Source organism: Mytilus edulis, chromosome 8 (assembly GCF_963676685.1).
Source record: "Mytilus edulis chromosome 8, xbMytEdul2.2, whole genome shotgun sequence".
Taxonomy (NCBI): domain Eukaryota; kingdom Metazoa; phylum Mollusca; class Bivalvia; order Mytilida; family Mytilidae; genus Mytilus; species Mytilus edulis.
Window position 1 is genome coordinate 48,646,187 of NC_092351.1, and position 17,533 is coordinate 48,663,719.

Here is a 17,533-nt window from a genome sequence, read left to right on the forward strand (position 1 = left end):
TATAATACTAGCTTTCATAGGTAAAAAGAGGAGAGAGAGAGAAAAAAGAGAAAAAGAACATTTTAAAAGTCATATGATTCTGTGACTATGTCGTGTGTACTGATGATACCGATGACGTTCCGTGCAAGTAACAATAACGCTCTATCAAGGCATTATAAATCTGTTCGACCTTTTTATGAAATTTTGAACATGTTTGAAAATTTGAATATTTAGTTAATTTGAAAATTCAAAGTGTCCGCAATTAATAATTTGGTATCTAAAACAAAGTTTCTGGATAGCCAGTTAAGATTATTTAATAACTAGGTTTTTCTACATAATGGGTATTTTGGACAAGCAAAGAAGTAATAGTGATTTAAATAAACAAACAATTGGAAAAGACACTTGACAGATTGAATGAATTATTGATTGTTTTGATAGCTGATTGCTTAACGTTTATTTGCAAATAGCTCATGCATATCCAGGTTAAGAACAAACAAAAAACGAATTATGATACATGTATTACCATGTAGATTCTGAATTTCTTTGGTTATTTAGCTAAACTAACTGTTACCAACTGATATCCATTCACATCCCAACCGCTCTTTCTAGATAATAGATCGAGGTCCGTGTAACACTTATCAATTCAAAGTTTTAAAAAGTTTTGAAATTTTAGATTTTTGGAATTTTGATCAAAGTTTAAAATATCAAAATTTCAAATTGTGTAAAAGTTTTGAAATTTTAAAATTTTAACCAAATTATTAAAATATTAAAATTCTAAATATCCTTTTAAATTTGATAGTTTAGGAATTTGATCAAACTTTTAAAATACTAAATCTTACGTGCAATTTTGATTATTTCACTTTTTGAAAGTTTGATTTTAAATGTTTGATTAAAATATCAAAAATAGAAAAGGGGCAAAAAGAGGAGTACCTGTAAAAAGCGAAACGAAATAAAAGCGGAACGAAACGAAACAATATGAATTGAAAACATATTGATACTTAAAAGTTTATGTATGAAATAAAACCATAGACAGACAGTAAAGTTGTAAGCGGTGAAAAATTGGATGACAAAATAAATATTTCTCAAAAGAAGAGAATTCATTTCAAAACCATACCTACGGCTCTGATATTGGCCATTTTACTTGCGAGCACCCATATTTTAGGAGAAACAGGAGTAACAGTAAAAACTGAACAACTCGCAGTAGGTCAAATAGTATCGTTATAGGTTGAGCATGTATATGTATATTCTACTGAACTCTAAGCAATAAAAAGGCTCAATACACGGTGTATTATCTCTTGATTTCAATTTTTTCTGTTTTGCTCTACGACTTCTTACTTTCTGCAATAATGCTGGCTAAAGAATATATGATTTCATGTACTTTATGAATAAATAAATAAATAAATAAATAATCTTTATTTCAAGAGGATGATCCCATTAGTTAAAACTAATCTTCCTGAGAGTCCTCAAAATAATAATAACATATTTATAAGTACATAGAGTATTATAAAGTTATATTATACACAATATACAATTGTATTTAAATAATAATGAAAAAGCATATTAATTTGCACAATTGATGAAAAATTTGTAACATTTTGTTTTAAAAGATACAAGTGTATTACTCATTTTTATTTCATTTGGTAAACTGTTCCATATTTGAGAACCTGAATATGTAAATGTTTTCTTTAAAAAATTTGTTTTTGGTTTTGGAAGATTTAATACTTTTTCATCAGCTGAACGTAAGTTATAATTTTGATTATCAGTAAAATGAAATTTTTTTTGTAAATAGTTAGGAACCATACCATTTAATGATTTAAATACAAGTATTGCCTTTTGGTATTGAATGCGTTTTTCCACATTTAACCAGCGTAAACTATTAAACAATAAACTGGATGATGTCATTATGTCAGCTTCTACTATAACCCTAGCAGATTTCTTTAATAACTTATTAAGTTTATTTATTCCACTTTCACAACAGCTTCCCCATATATTGCAACAATAATCAAATAGTGGCAGAATATAAGCATTAAAATAGATCATACGTATATGCATAGGTAAATATTTTCTTATCTTTTGTAATAAATTGATTCTGTTTGATATAGTACATGACATTTTATCTATCTGCTGATTCCAATTTAGGTTTTTGTCAATATATAAACCAAGAAGTTTTTCACAATCTACATTTTCTATTTGTTCATTTGAAATATTGATATCTAAACTGTTTCCAGTTGAACAAAGTCTTTATTTTGAACCAACAATCATTGATTTACACTTTTTGGCATTTAATTTCATACAATTTTGCGCACACCAGTTTTCAATTACATGAATATCATTTTGAAGGTTAGAAGTTAACTGAAGTAAATTATTACCTTTACAATGTAATGTAGAATCATCTGCATATAAATCTATTAATGAATGTTCTATATTAAGTGGTAAATCATTGATATATAAAATAAATAACAAAGGGCCCAGGATAGAACCTTGTGGTACCCCAGTTTTTATGCATTTAGTATTAGACATGACGTTATTGACCTTAACTTGTTGGCTTCGTTCAAACAAGTATGACTTAAACCAGTCTAGTGTACAATTTGAAACATTATAATATTCAAGTTTTTTTAATAAAATTATATGATTAACCAGATCAAAAGCTTTCTTTAAATCTAAAAATATAACTCCGTTTATCTCTCCATTATCTATATTTGCCAACCATTCATCTACTAATTTAGTAAGTGCAGTAGTACACGAATGTTTAGGTCTGAAACCTGACTGTGTAGTATTAAGAAGGTCATTACTATTTAAAAATATATACAAACTATTAGCTATATGTCGTTCTATGATTTTTGAGAGACAAGGCAAAACTGCTATTGGTCTATAATTATCAGGATTACAGGCATCGCCACTTTTAAAAATTGGACAAACTCTTGCAGTTTTAAAAATACTTGGAAATTTACCACTTTTGATGCTTAGATTAAATATATATGTCAAGGCTGGTGCAATGACATCGCTGCACATACTTAAAATATTTGGTCCGACATCATCTAAACCAGTTGCTTTAGACTTGTCAAGTTTTTTTAAATACATGTTTACATCTAAAATACTCATTTCTGGTATAATGAATTTTTCACTACCCGTTTGTAACTTTGATTTTACAAATTTATTGAGTGCATCAAATCTGGCACCATCATCATTATTACATAACTTGTCATCAACTATACTTTCAGCAATATTTGTGAAATGCACATTAAATGTATTTGCTATATCAACATCATTTTGAATTACACTATTTTTATATTCTAAATGCGTGATATTATTATGTACTTTTTTAGGATTTAGACTTTTGACATACTTCCAAATAGTTTTACTATCTTTACAATTTGAAATAGCATTTTGGAAATATTTTTTCTTTGCCTGTTCTATTAAAAATGTAACCTTATTACGCCAAATTTTATAATTATATATATCACCAATTCTTTGAAAATAATCTCTTTGGTGTCTAGCGCTATTTATATCAGAAGTCCACCACTCTGGTTGTTGGGTATTTTTCACCCTTTTAATTTTCTTAGGAGCATGTTTGTCTAGGGTGCTCAGAAATAAATTATACCAATAATAAGCTGCTTCATCAACATCTCCAATCGATTCAATGAGATAGAAAGGAGTATTTGTTAAATTTTCAATAAATTTATTTTTATCAAATTGTTTGAATGATCTATATTCTATGGACAAATGCTCCATTTTTGTTATTTTGGGGTTACGTTTTCTTGTTACGCAAACAGGATAATGATCACTGACAGCATAACTAGGCACCTTTACTTCTATAATATGGTCTACATCGGTCGTATATATATGGTCTATGGTAGTTGCACATTTATCTGTTACTCGTGTCGGTTTATGTACAATTTGTTGTAAACCATACAAATTAATACAGTCCTTCCATTTTTGATTTCCGACAACTGTATGATTTATATGTGAAAAGTTTATATTAAAATCTCCTAAGAGTATAATTTCTTTATTTTCTGCAGACGCTTTATCTATTTCTTTTTCAGCTGAATCAATCCAAGATTGAAATGAACTCGGTGGACGATAAAAAATGCCTATTAAAATAGAGTTTGTGTTTGGAAATTTAATTTCAATCCATAAAGATTCAATACTACTTATTTCTAAATCGATTCTTCTCTGATGACATACACTATTTCGTATGTACGCAATCACACCTCCGCCATAATTAATAGCGTTTCTATCTTTTCTTTCTATTTTGTAACCTTCAATTTGTAATGTTTCGGTACCAATTTCATCATTTAAAAATGTTTCTACCATACCAAATATATCAAATAATTGTTCATATTTTAATAGAAATTTTATTTCTTCAAATTTTGGTTGTAAATGTTGAATATTTAAACAACCTAGTTTAAACCCTTTTTTAAACAACCAACTTGCTTCATTATTTCTACTTTTATTTACAGAACTAGGTGTTTTATTTTGACTCTTTCTATGTCTCTTTTGAGATTTTCTCCAATTATTATTATTACTGTTGTTTATATTATTAATGTCTTTTATATTACATGAACATTGTATACTACTACATTTATCACATAACAGATTTAAAATATTATATCTGTTTGAAAAACTAGAACAAGCTAAATGCTACCTATGAACATAATCTGACTTACGTACAGAGTTTGGTGAATGATAGTTAAAAAATGGTGCTCTGTCTACATTTTGTCTATTTAGCTCATTATTGTTTTCCCACGAGTCACGAGAGTTCATATTGAGATCATTCCTGTCCTTTACGTTTCTGGGGTTGATTCCTGAATGGTTGAAATTTCTTCTGTCTGTTGTATTCGTGTTGCTCCTAGGTTGATATCTTGGTTTTGTAGGGCTCCTTCTGAAGTTGTTTGCGTAATATTGGTGACTGGAACTTTGATATCTATTTCTGTTTTGTTGGTTCAAATGATGCTGTATTTGTTTTCCCTTGAATACTTTAATTACTTTATTAACATTTGCCAACAACTTTATTGTTCCATATCTATTTAGATGAATGCCATCTGTGGTGTAAAATGATTTAGCTATATGATCATCTTTGTAGACAAAAGATTCATAATTTGATATGAATTTGACATCATTATAATGGCACATTTGTTTTAGGATTGTGTTATACTCAGTGACATCACATTGTATCCTTGGTAATATTCCAGATACAATTGCTCGACAGTTTTGACATCTTACAAAGTTAATTATTTCTTGAAAAATGTCCACAAATTGTTGTACATTCATTTTGCTACTTGCATCATTGCCACCTACATGAATTATAATTGTATTGTATGTACTCAGATCCATATTTCTTATGTCTTCGTATAAATCTAGTACATTTGCTCCTCTGTGAACATGGACATCTATATAATCTTTTAATTTAGATGGGTCAATTCCTTTTAGGACTGAACTTCCGGCAATTAAAACCCTACTTCCTGATAATGGCAGTTTTGGTTGGGTATCATAAACAGGATTTTGTGGTTCTTCATTTATATCCGCATTTATTGACTGTTCTATTTCATGTGAATGTTCTTGTAATATTGTTTCACATATTGTTTTTGGAATTGTTTGATCTTCATCTAACATTGGGGTACATTGGTTACCGAGATTTTCCTCCGGCATAAAGCTTTTTTGTAATTTAATTGTTTCCACTTCATACAGTTTTATTTTATCACTGATGCTTTGTGTTTTTCCTTGTAACATGTTAACTTTTTTTTCCAAATTTTTATTAACATTTTGAATTTCTGCTTCAATGTCTTGCATCTTATTCATTGATTGTTGGTCATGTTGCATGCGCACCTTTGCTAAAGCTGTCATGCGGTCATTTAAAATTTGAATGCTACTCGCATTTGACAAATCATTTGCTTGTATAGATATTTCCAATTCGTCAACTTTGTCTTTCAAATTTGTAACAACAGTAGTTAGTTTGTCTAGTGTTGTAACGAAGTCTCGAATATTCAACTGTGGTAATGTGTTACCAGTTCCATCTAAACATGTACTTTCATCCTCTGAATTAGTCGGATTTATATCTTTCACTTGTGCTTGTATATCATCTGGAATATCTATTATAGGTATAGCTACTGACGAAGTTGACGGTTCCCGATTTGTATTTGACGATACATCCGCTTTTATTGATTTTATTGTGTTGTTATTAGGATTTGATATTTGAATGGTACCGGGGTTTAAATGTTCTGTTTTATTTACATCTATAACAGAGTTGTTATTGCAATCTTCTTTTCCTTGTTTCTCCATTAAAATCACCTCTTCGAAAATTTTGTTTAGCTCATTTAAATTTATATCTTTCCCGTTTATTTGACATTCCTTCATTTTTACTACAATGACCGGAAGATCTGTTTCACAAAATATGTTCAGTCCTTTTCCATTAATAAGTACAGAAGATGTTGTGAAATATATATTAATACAATAAGATTTACGCTTGATAGATCTTCCCAACGAATCAAAACCTTTTTCGGAAACTTTAATTTGTTCTTCAACGGCATTTTTATTATTCTTATCGCTGATTGGAATAAATGCGATTTCTCTGTTATCTCCTCCATTTGTATTCAGATGTTCATAATAGTATGTGCATGCACGTTTAAACACTTCAAAACTAGACGTGCTAAAAAACAGCCTAAGGCCACCACCGGTCAATTTAAAACTTAAATGTTCTGATCTTGTTGCATCTAGTTTCTTGATCAAGGCCTTTGATTTATTTAAAGTGTAGTCTCTTGATATATTTTGATGTTGAACAGTTTTGTTATTATCTGTGCTTTGAATTTTTTTCATGTTTGACTTTTATTGTTTTTGTTGCTGGACGCCATTTTCTTAAACAATTGTAGAACGTAACACACACAATAGGAAAACGTTACGGAATAATCAGGGTTGTTATTATGACGTTACTCGTTGGAAACGCTTCAAATCATTTTGAACAGCAATATCGTTTCAAAATAAAATTATTAAATTGGCACAGTTTAAGATAAATATTTCTCGCCAAAAGCTTCTTCAAATTCAAATGAATATATTGTACCTTTTTTTCCGGAAGAATTCCGATCATAACAGGTTAGATACACACTTCTTTTGCGGAGCAGTTTTCAAGCAGCTACGCCATTGCACATCCGGGTAATTTTTCATGAACGATCATCTTTAACGTTTGAATCTGTTCTTTGTAAGTTGTTGCCCTAAATATTCAGATTTGAGCGTTCCCTAAGAAGGTCGATCAAAAAAGGCGCTTCGGTCGTAACTTTTAACGTTATGTTTTCATTTTTATCGGTTGTATGACGATCATAATTATATTGACTTGTATCAATGATTTCAGTTAATATTTGTTTGGTACGGTATGAATACTGAATGCATGGTGTCCCAATTTAAGTTGTGCTAGTCTACAATGTAGGAGGTTTTTAATATATATATATATACATGTATATAAACAGTCTCCGGGACAAGTTTGCAATTCCGCTGAGTGCAAAAGTTGTCACCTTAATTTTCGGAGTTAAGTCAAAATGAAGTTGATAACTTGGTTGGTATTGGTTCTCATATTTGTCCTAAAAATTTTGGCTCTAGCACCACTGTTGAAAAAGTTATGACCCTTTTTTCAACAATTTCCTCAGAGAAAAAAGAATTTCCTCAAAGAAAATAAAATTTCCTCTAAGGAAATAGAATTTCCTCAGAGAAAATATTTATGCAGCAAATTCCCTAAGTTCAATCTTTTTCCCTTGAGGAAAAAACAATTTCCTTTAAGGAAAACTCTTTTTCCTTTAGGGAAATTTGATTTCCCTTCAGGAAAACTACTTTTCCTCTGAGGAAATTGTTGAAAAAGGGGCATAGCTTTTTCAACAGTGGTGCTAGAGCCAAAAATATTTAGGACAAATATCAGGGAACCAATACCAACCACGTTATCAACTTCATTTTTACTTAACTCCAAAAATTAAGGTGACAACTTTTGCACTCAGCGGAATTGCAAACTTGTCCATGAGACTGTTTATATCGTATTTACGTTGAAATTAAGAGTACTAAGATCAAATATTAGTAGATTGGAGCTAAGATACTGTTACAAGGTATCTACAAAAACTCATCATAGATGGATACCAGGATTAAGTTTTGCCGTTTTTGAGTCAGACGCGTGTTTCGTCTACAAAAGACTTATCAGTGACGCTCGAAAAAACAGTACAATGTAAAACACTGTATTTTAAGTTAAGAATTCACCTACGGAACGCTGAAACTGAAATTTGAAAGTCAAGAAAAATAAGAACCGAAACTACTGAAGAGGTGTTTGGCCAAAGTGAAGTTAAAACACGTCAAAATCCATCTATAAGGGATACTTTGTCCGAGGGAGTTGAATCCTACGTTTCTGTGTAAACAACCCATTTTGAATTATCGATTTTTTGTTGCCAGTGACAAATATTTCATGAATGTTCCGGAACAAATTAGCAATAAAAATACAACAGGGAGAGAGTGTGCATAATGAAGACATAACCTTTCAATTAGTTTAATTGAGGTCTGGAGCTGGCTTATGGCAGTAACTGCTAACCTTATATATAGTAGTCCTTTGTTAATTATTTATCATTGTCGTTTTAATTAGTTTATTTTGTTTCTTATTCTGACATAGGACTTGTATTTCCTTTTCAAGTGCGTTTTACTGTTCGTATTACTGTGCGTTTTTCATTCTTTATTGGCTAGAGGTAATGGGGAGGGCTGTGATCTCACGAAACATGTTTAACCCCGCCGCATTTGTGAGCCTGTCCCATCTCAGGAGCCTCTGTCCTTTTAAGTCTTGTATGATTTTAATTTTAGTTCATTGTTATATTTCAGAGTTAAGTATGACGTCTATAATCACTGAACCAGTACACTTTTTTGTCTAGGGGCCAGCTGAAGCACGCCTAGCACAACGTTCATTGCGACGCTATACATTAAGTATTTTTCCGTATCATTTCTTGGAACTGAAATAAATCATAAAAGCAATATATTATCGTCATGCAATCGATAAAAAAGAAAACAAAACGTTTAAAGTTGCATGCGACCGAAACGCTTTTTATGGATCTACCTTCATCCGGAACGTCAAAAAGGCGAATACTACTATTTGGTTTACTGCGCGTTGGTCAGTTTTCACTGTTACTTCTAAATGTTGGGCACTGGGAACACCAAATAGCTCTGAATTATTTATCTCAAACGCTAACCTTATATAAAAGATTTAAATCAACTTATTTGATTCCGGTTTAAATACATGTAGGTTTAACTAATTTTTTTTTTTGATAGATGCACAACCTCAAAATTTCAGGATACTGTTATCCCATGTGATGTATAATATGTTTCATAAAAAAAAATCGACTTCTTCTTTTCATTATTTATTTTGTAATTATAAATGATTTGATATATTTCGTGCTATTTATTTATAACTAAGAATGATTGTTATCAGAGCCGTGTTTACATCATTGTTTACAGGTACCCCTCTGTTCGCCCCTTTTCTATTTTTGATAATCTAATCAAAAAATTATTAAAAATCAAACTTTCAAAAAGTGAATCAAAATTGAACGTTAGGCTTAGTATTTTAAAAGTTTGATCAAATTCCTAAACGATATTTAGAATTTTTATATTTTAATAATTTGGTTAAAATTTTAAAATTTCAAAACTTTTACACAATTTGAAATTTTGATATTTTGAAACTTTGATCAAAATTCAAAAAATTCAAAATTTCAAAACTTTAAAAACTTTGAATTGATAAGTGTTTCACGGACGGTAGTGCGTCATTGCTAGGGATTATGGTGCAGTCCTAATAAATATCTATTGGATAGAACTACAACGTGAGGGTTTGATAATGTATAAGGTAAGCATTTTTAAAGGTCAAACATTAATTTATAGATTCTGCGTACTGATGTTGTTTATCATCTTAACAACGTGTTTTATAGTTCTTTCATTTGTCTTTGTTCTATTATTAAAATTACTTGTACTGTTGAATGGTTTTATGTAATATCCGTTTGACGTAGCTCGGTACTTGTATATCTCGTCAATGTGTTTGTATTGTCTTTTAATTTTTGGTGTCTCGCTTTGTATATGCGACTTTTTGTATGTTTTTGTTTCTTATAACGTGACTCTGTACTTTAAAAGATCCCGTCAGTATATTATTGTTCTAGTTTATGTCATTATGATATATTTTTATTATGATTTACAAAATACGTTGAACTATAAACGTCAAAATCATTCAATCGCGTAGTGGAAATACTATTTGTGAATTCTTATAAATTCTGTATATATCTTTTTTACTATTTTCGATCTCGGTCTATTTCTGAAATTTATTCTTACAAACTTTTGATTTTTTAACTCTATATGCTAACATTGCCTAGTATGTAAATTTTAAAACTGATTGTATGCACATTGAACGACTTTATGTGACGTATAAAATTTTCTGACGTCAGACACTCAATTCAATGAATGTATTTGTAGATAGATGTTTTTGTGTTCTGTTAAATTGTCCCTTAATATTGTTATACGATGATGACTGATGTACCAATGATTTTTTATTTGTTATGTCTGCTTAGTTTACGCATCTATGTAAATATAACGGAATTTGACGAGACTGTCATCAAAGTGAGAGGGTTAACGCTATAAAACCAGGTTTAATCCACCATTTTCTACATTTGAAAATGCCTGTACCAAGTCAGGAATATGACAGTTTTTGTCCATTCGTTTTTGATGCGTTTCGTTATTTGATTTTGCCATGTGATTATGGACTTTCCGAATTGATTTTCCTCTAAGTTCAGTATTTTTGTGATCTTACTTTTTTCGTCCATAACACGGGAACTTAGTCAAATTTGATAAAATACGCATCGGGGTCACCCACTTTCCAACCGCGGTGGTACATTATGGCTAGGCATTATATACGCTGTCCAAATAAACAGCCATTGAATAGTTCTACAACGCGAGGGTAAGAAATTTCTGTGGTAAGCATTCATAAAGCCCGAAAATTTCGTCCGTAACACGGGAAATAGTGTCAATTATATATAAAAAAAAAATACGCATTGGGGTCACCCACTTTCCAACTCATTGCCTCGGTAGTTTTTTTTTATGAAAAGGGATTATAGACGCTGCCCTAATAAGGGAGCTACCATTTGATTTTTATGGGGGGGGGGGGGGGGGGGGGGGGGGCTAGGATGAAAATTTTTGTCCTGCATTTTTTTTAGCTGTAATCTCTGTCCTGCCTTTTTATCTTTCACTCTGTTCGGTCCTGCCTTTTTCTGTTTTAGTTTATCCTGACTTTATTTTACCTAAATTGTCGTCCTGACTTTTTTTTTTGCAAGTGTCTCATTCTGCCTTTTTTTTTTTACCTCAAAACTCCTGTCCTGCCTATTTTTTTTAAATTTCATCCTAGCCCCCCCCCCATAAAAATCAAATGGTAGCTCCCTAAATAGATATTGAATAATAATACGACCTGAGGGTAAACAATTTCTGGGTAAGCATTCTTATAGGCCGAAAATCTCGTCAGTAACACGGGGGAAAAAGTCAAACTTGATAAAATACGTATTGGGGTCACCAATTTTCTAACCCATTGACTCGGTAGTTCGGCATTGCTAGGGATTATAGATGCATAGCTATTGGATAGTACTATGACGTGAAAGTTGATAATTTCTAGGGTAAGCATTTATTGACCTATAATGGTTTCCTTTTTTTAAATTGTTATTCTTTAAAGGCAACACGAACAATAAGTCACATTTGATCAAATACGCATTGGGGACATCCACTTCCAGACCCATTTTCTCGGGACTACTTCATGGCTAAGGATTATAGACGCTGCCCTGGTAAATAGCTATTGAATAGTTCTAAAACGTGAGAATAAATAATGTCTTGGGTAATCATTCTTAAAAACCTAAAATTTCGTCCGTTACACGGGAAAAAGTTTAATTTGATACAATACGCATTGAGGACACTCATTTCCGACCCGTTGTCTTCGTAGTTCTTAATTGCTAGGGATTATAAATTTGGAGACGCTGTCCTAGTAAATAGCTATTTGATAGAACTACATCGGGAGGGTAAAGAATTTCTGGGGTAAGCATTCTTAACCTATAGCTGTACAATGTAAACTATGGGAATGCAACACGAGTATAAATCCCAATAACCGAAAATTATACCATAGCTATCTATGGTATAATTTTCACAACTATACCATAGTTTGTGAGAACAGCTCTGTTCCTGTAATGGTTTTCCAGTTTTATTTTTTTTTCTTTCTGAAAAGCAGATGTCAATCATTTTTTGATTGTAGCGAAATAAAGTTTGTGACAACCATAAAACTGAATGAAAAGGCAAAATTGAATACAAATAAGAAAAACATGACTTTCAAAGAAATTCACTAGATCTATTTCTACATTTGTAGAAATAATAGGACGAGATAAATTACCGTACAATGTTCAGATTCTCAAAATATGACGAAGCACTATAAGCAAAATACCGCAATTGTCATACAAAATACATTCTTCTTTTTAGAAAAGTGAAGCAGCAGACTTGCTATGCAGTATGGGTATTGCTCATAGTTGAAGGCTGTATAGTGACCTATAGTTTCTATGCATTTTTGTCTCTGGTGTAGTTTTCTCTTTGGCAAGCATACGAGATCTTTTTAATATTATTTTTTACGTTTTTAACTTAATACAAACTATCTGAGGATAACAACAGACTTTACCATAACTATTTCTTAAGAACTAAACATACTTTTGCTATAATTGTATGTATCCTAATAACAGGTTCATAAAAAGATTACACAAAGATTTATTGAGAATTATTTCACATCAACCTCTCTTAAAGTAAAGTTTTCTTTTAAACTTTAATTAGAAAACAATATTCCGGAAATAGTTATTTAACTGTCACAAATCAAATAATCTCAGGATTCCACAACTGAAATTTAAAACTGAAACACACAAAAAACGGTATTTCCAGTACTTTTTTTACAACGCATTTACCGGCTGCACTCTTACTTCCCAATGTTAAAGGTAACATAACAGATGTTAAATCCTCCGAATGGTACGCAACTCTTACTCTGACTTTGAAGTTCCACAATATGGCACTTTTCGTTTTCCTTTCCGTCAGAAGAATTGTTCTCAGTTTTAATTTTAGATGATTTACAGTTTGGCTCCAAAACGTTTGATATGTCTCGTAGCTGATCATCAGAAGGCCTTTTGTATTTTCGAACACCCTGGACACTGCAGTGGCCAGTTCGCGACATTACAGTTTGACCAACTATTCCTGACTGGAACATAGTAGTTGCACAGGTACACTTCCCGGTATGATTAGTAAAGTTGCCAGAGAGTCCAGCTTTGTTGCAAATGGTTTTCATAAGGTTTTCAAGTTTGTTGATGCCAAGGTTTTGTTTGGAGAATCTCAATGAATCACGCAGTGGACGTTTATAGAACTTTGAATTTCCCTCCGGACTTTTAGAATGTCCAATGTAGAGCTCGTAAAGCTTATACAAATCCTTGTCGCTGCTCGCATTTGCGTAATGCTTAATGTTCTTGTTCTCAACATTTTTCTGCTTTAACCCACCTTTAAATGTTTTACTGTTTGTCTCTGTGAACTGAATATTCTTTCCTTTATCGTCAGTTCCTATATTAATCTGAGATGTATCCAAGCTATGGTGTTCAATTCTCCCACGCATTCCAAATAATTTGCAATTATAAAAGAAGACCCCAATTAAAAGAGCCGCTGACGAATCGTACCCAACAATTTCTTTTTCCCATAACATCAGTTCCTGTTCTTGCGAAATAGGGTCTGCTTGCTTTGTGGTCATACCATGATAGCCTAAAACGATCAAATTTAAGTTCATATTATTATTTTTTTGAATAATTTTAAATTCTAAGGCAAAATAAAAAAAAATATGTGTTTAGAAAGGTATCAAATTTGCATCCCCGTCCCAGCCTTTACACCGCATACGAAGTTGACCAAACAAAGGTCATAGGAGCATAGTTATACACTATAAACATAGTGACACGGACGGACGGACGGACAGAATGGTTTCTGTATGTTTTTTCAAACCTTTTTGGAGGAGAACAATTGACAATATTTAATAAAAGATTTTAATTTTCAATGTTTTTTTTTCTGGTTATCGGCATAATACATAGAAAAGTGTTGACGAAAATTTACTGATTTTTCTATTTTTCTTTTTTCTTTATTATCAATAAAAGATTGAATAGTGAATATATAATGCGACGGCATATATTATAGGACTACATGTAGTCTCAAATTAAAACGTGTATCATGGTTTATTTAAATTCTAGGAATAATGTTCGTGAAATTCATTTCATCAAATTAGTATATAATAATAATAAAAAAATAGAATAACACATATGGAATTTGAATAGCTTTCATTTGAAAAAAAAATAACCCAACCTTTGCAGTTAAACTTTTCATCTGGGAATCAAGTACTCTTCTAAATCTTAAAAATGTATCATCTCTCTCGTCCATAAAGTTCATGCTAATTCCAGCGTCTCTGATACTTCTCAATAGCCCGACAGATAAGAGATACAGTGATTTTGGTGGATAAAAGTCTCCATTTTTTTTCCGAACCTCTACTATGAATCTGGACAACACTTTATTAACACCAACAACTGAAAACTCCTCAATTTCTGGAATTCCTTCCCCTCGGGATGTCCTATAATTTCTCCATGCGTTGAACACGTTCTTTGCCCAGCTTGTATTCTTTTTTGTGTTTTTCGGGATATTCTCGGATATTAACTCGTTCATATCATCCTCTGTTGTCAGGTTGCCGAATCTAGAATTTTCATCGTCTGTGGAGACTTCGGCATTGACAAAATTGTTTAAATCGGCTATCGCATTAATATGAAAGTCCCCATAACTAATATTATGAAGGTCAGGAATAGGCACATTAAAATTAATATCCAAAGTATCTTCTGTTTTGAAAAATTCTTTTTCTGCTTGGGCGGCAATCTGTGATAGACTGTTATTTTCATCATCATCGCCTAGAAATTGGTCTGTACTTATATTTGCGCATAATTGTGTCAGGCTTATATCTGTGTCAATGTCACACAACATATCAATTACGTCCAGATCTTTCATCATAATTTAATCAGAAACGTTGTCCATGTTATCGGAGGCCAACATGAACGCTGCCATCACTGTCGAATTTTCTTTTCCAACTGATATTCGCGCCGTTTTTGAAGTCCGTGCGTTTTAGAAAAAATGGGCGGGTTTCATTTGTTAGGCAAAGATTTAGCAGATTTTTATAAAAACAAAAGTAAAAGTAAAAAGTGATAATACGATGCAATATACTTTTTCAACAGTGAAAGCTGCGATTGGTTAAAACAGATATGTCATACCTTTTGGATAGTTTTATGGTGTTTCGTAAATTATACCATAGTTTTTGGTGAATCCCCTCGGCAATCCCACTCGACTTCGTCTCGTCGGATTATTGCCGGGGTATTCACCAGAAACTATGGTATACTTTACGAAAGTCGGGTTATTGCCGGGGGATTCACCAGAAACTATGGTATAATTTACGAAACACCTTAAAACTATCCAAAAGATATGAAATATTTATAGCTTAAATGCCAAAAATATCTGATTTATTGAAATAAAGGCAAATTCGAGAAAATAAGCATTAGGGACTGTCACAGTAGGGATTTATTAGAGGAGAGTCTATTATCCCTAGCCATACATAAAATATTTTAATAGTAAATTCTAAAAACATAACTGTAAATTATATATGACTTAGAAATCTGCACACCAAAGTTAGAATTTGATTAATGGGATATGAACATCTAGTATATAAATATTGTTTTCGAACAAAAAAGTCAAAAACTATGATATTAAAGAAAAAGAAAATTGTTGATGAAGTAGTTTTCCAAACCGAATTGCGGGATGACGAATTGCAGAATAGCTTATTTTCAAACAGAGAATTGCATGATAGCTTATTTTTATAGAGAGATTGCATTATAATAGCTTATTTTTATAGAGAGAATTGCAGGATTAAAATAGCTGGTAAGCTTGACACACAAAACCACGTGAATTTCTTACGGCGATTCTAAGTTGAGACGAGTAGTTTTAAGTCTATATATCCCCCGGAATGTGCAACACACAGTCACGAGGATAATGAGACAAATATTCACAAGATACCAAAGTGAGACAGAATTTTACAACTATAGGTCACCGTACGGCCTTCAAAATAAACAAGTCCCACACCGCATAGTCAGCTATTAAAAGCTCCGAAATGACAAATGTAAAACAATTCAAACGAGAAAACTAACGGCCTAATTTATACACAAAATAATGAACGAAAAATAAATATACAATTAATGACAATTGAAATACAAATATGACTTTAAATTTTGACATTCGACACATGTACATGTAGTTGTGGCTTGTGATAAACGTGACCATTTCAGTTTCGTTAGTCTCAGCTTTCGATGGTACATGTACCAATGTTTGTTGTTTTATGAAACACGTGCATTTTCAACTATAGATGTTGATGTGTTTTAATGTAATTCTGAAACAAGTCTATGAAAAATGTAAAACAATTCAAACGAGGAAACTAATGGCCTAATTTATGTACAAAATAATGAACGAAAAACAAATATGTAACATAGCAACAAATGACAATCGCGGAATTACAGGCTTTTGACTTTGAACAGATACATACTGATTGTGGCGGGGGATTGATAGTGGGCGCACAGACCTCTCACATAACATAGGACAGTGGTGTTACAGTTCAAAATATGAACGTACTATAATAATCACTTGAACAAGGCTTAATGCATCATTTGAATACATCTAGAAATACATCTACTAAAACACGTAGCGGACGTGGCCGGGTACTTGTGCATTCCAACAACAAAAAGACACTACGAGACAGATATGAAAGTACTCGAAGTTGCTTCTAAGAATCTACTGTTTCATCGATGTTATATGGTATTTTGAACATACTGAAAAGAAGACTAGTTATCTCCCTTGCAATTTCTGTCCCCCTATCCAAAATACCCTCATTTTTCAGTGGCAGTTCGTATTTTCCCAACCATCATTCCAGGTGGCCTCTATGATTACTAAACCTACCTATTGTGCGTGTTGTTAACTTGTTCTCCTCCTGGACATGCATAACATATTTGCCACTGGAAGTTGAGCAACAATCAATCAAAATCTACCTTGCAACAAACGTGTATATTCGTTCATCGTGTGTTTATTTACGTTATTTGATTGAGTTAAGCCTTCCAATTGAAATTTTATCGTGTGGTTTTCTATGTTGTGATGTTATACTATTGTTTCAGAAAAAGGGAGAAGGTTTGGTACCATTAAAACGTTTAATCCCGCTGCAAATGTTTGCACCTGTCCTAAGTCAGGAATCTGATGTACAGTAGTTGTCGTTTGTTTATATAATTTATACGTGTTTCCTATTTTTTATATGGATTAGACCGTTGGTTTTCCCGTTTGAATGGTTTTACATTAGTAATTTTGGGGCCCTTTAGAGCTTGTTGTTCGGTGTGAGCCAAGGCTCCGTGTTGAAGGCCGTATATTGACCTATAATGGTTGACTTTTACAAATT

General features: G+C 32.0%; 1 protein-coding gene across 1 annotated transcript; it reads right to left on the bottom strand.

Moving 5' to 3' along the window:
* Positions 1 to 12,958: 12,958 nt before the first annotated feature.
* On the bottom strand, positions 12,959 to 15,060 carry LOC139484153 (uncharacterized protein KIAA1958-like). Its single transcript, XM_071267885.1, has 2 exons — positions 14,385 to 15,060; positions 12,959 to 13,782 (listed from the first exon to the last, which is right to left on the bottom strand). The coding sequence occupies exons 1-2, from the start codon at positions 15,058 to 15,060 to the stop codon at positions 12,959 to 12,961; spliced, it is 1,500 nt and encodes a 499-aa protein (XP_071123986.1).
* Between the last annotated feature and the right edge of the window lie 2,473 nt (positions 15,061 to 17,533).

Coding starts and splice junctions, on each gene's coding strand:
- LOC139484153 (XM_071267885.1), bottom strand. CDS start 15,060: ATGATGAAAGATCTGGACGTAATTGATATGTTGTGTGACATTGACACA. Junction 13,783..14,384: donor ACTTGATTCCCAGATGAAAA/GTTTAACTGCAA, acceptor TGATCGTTTTAG/GCTATCATGGTATGACCACA.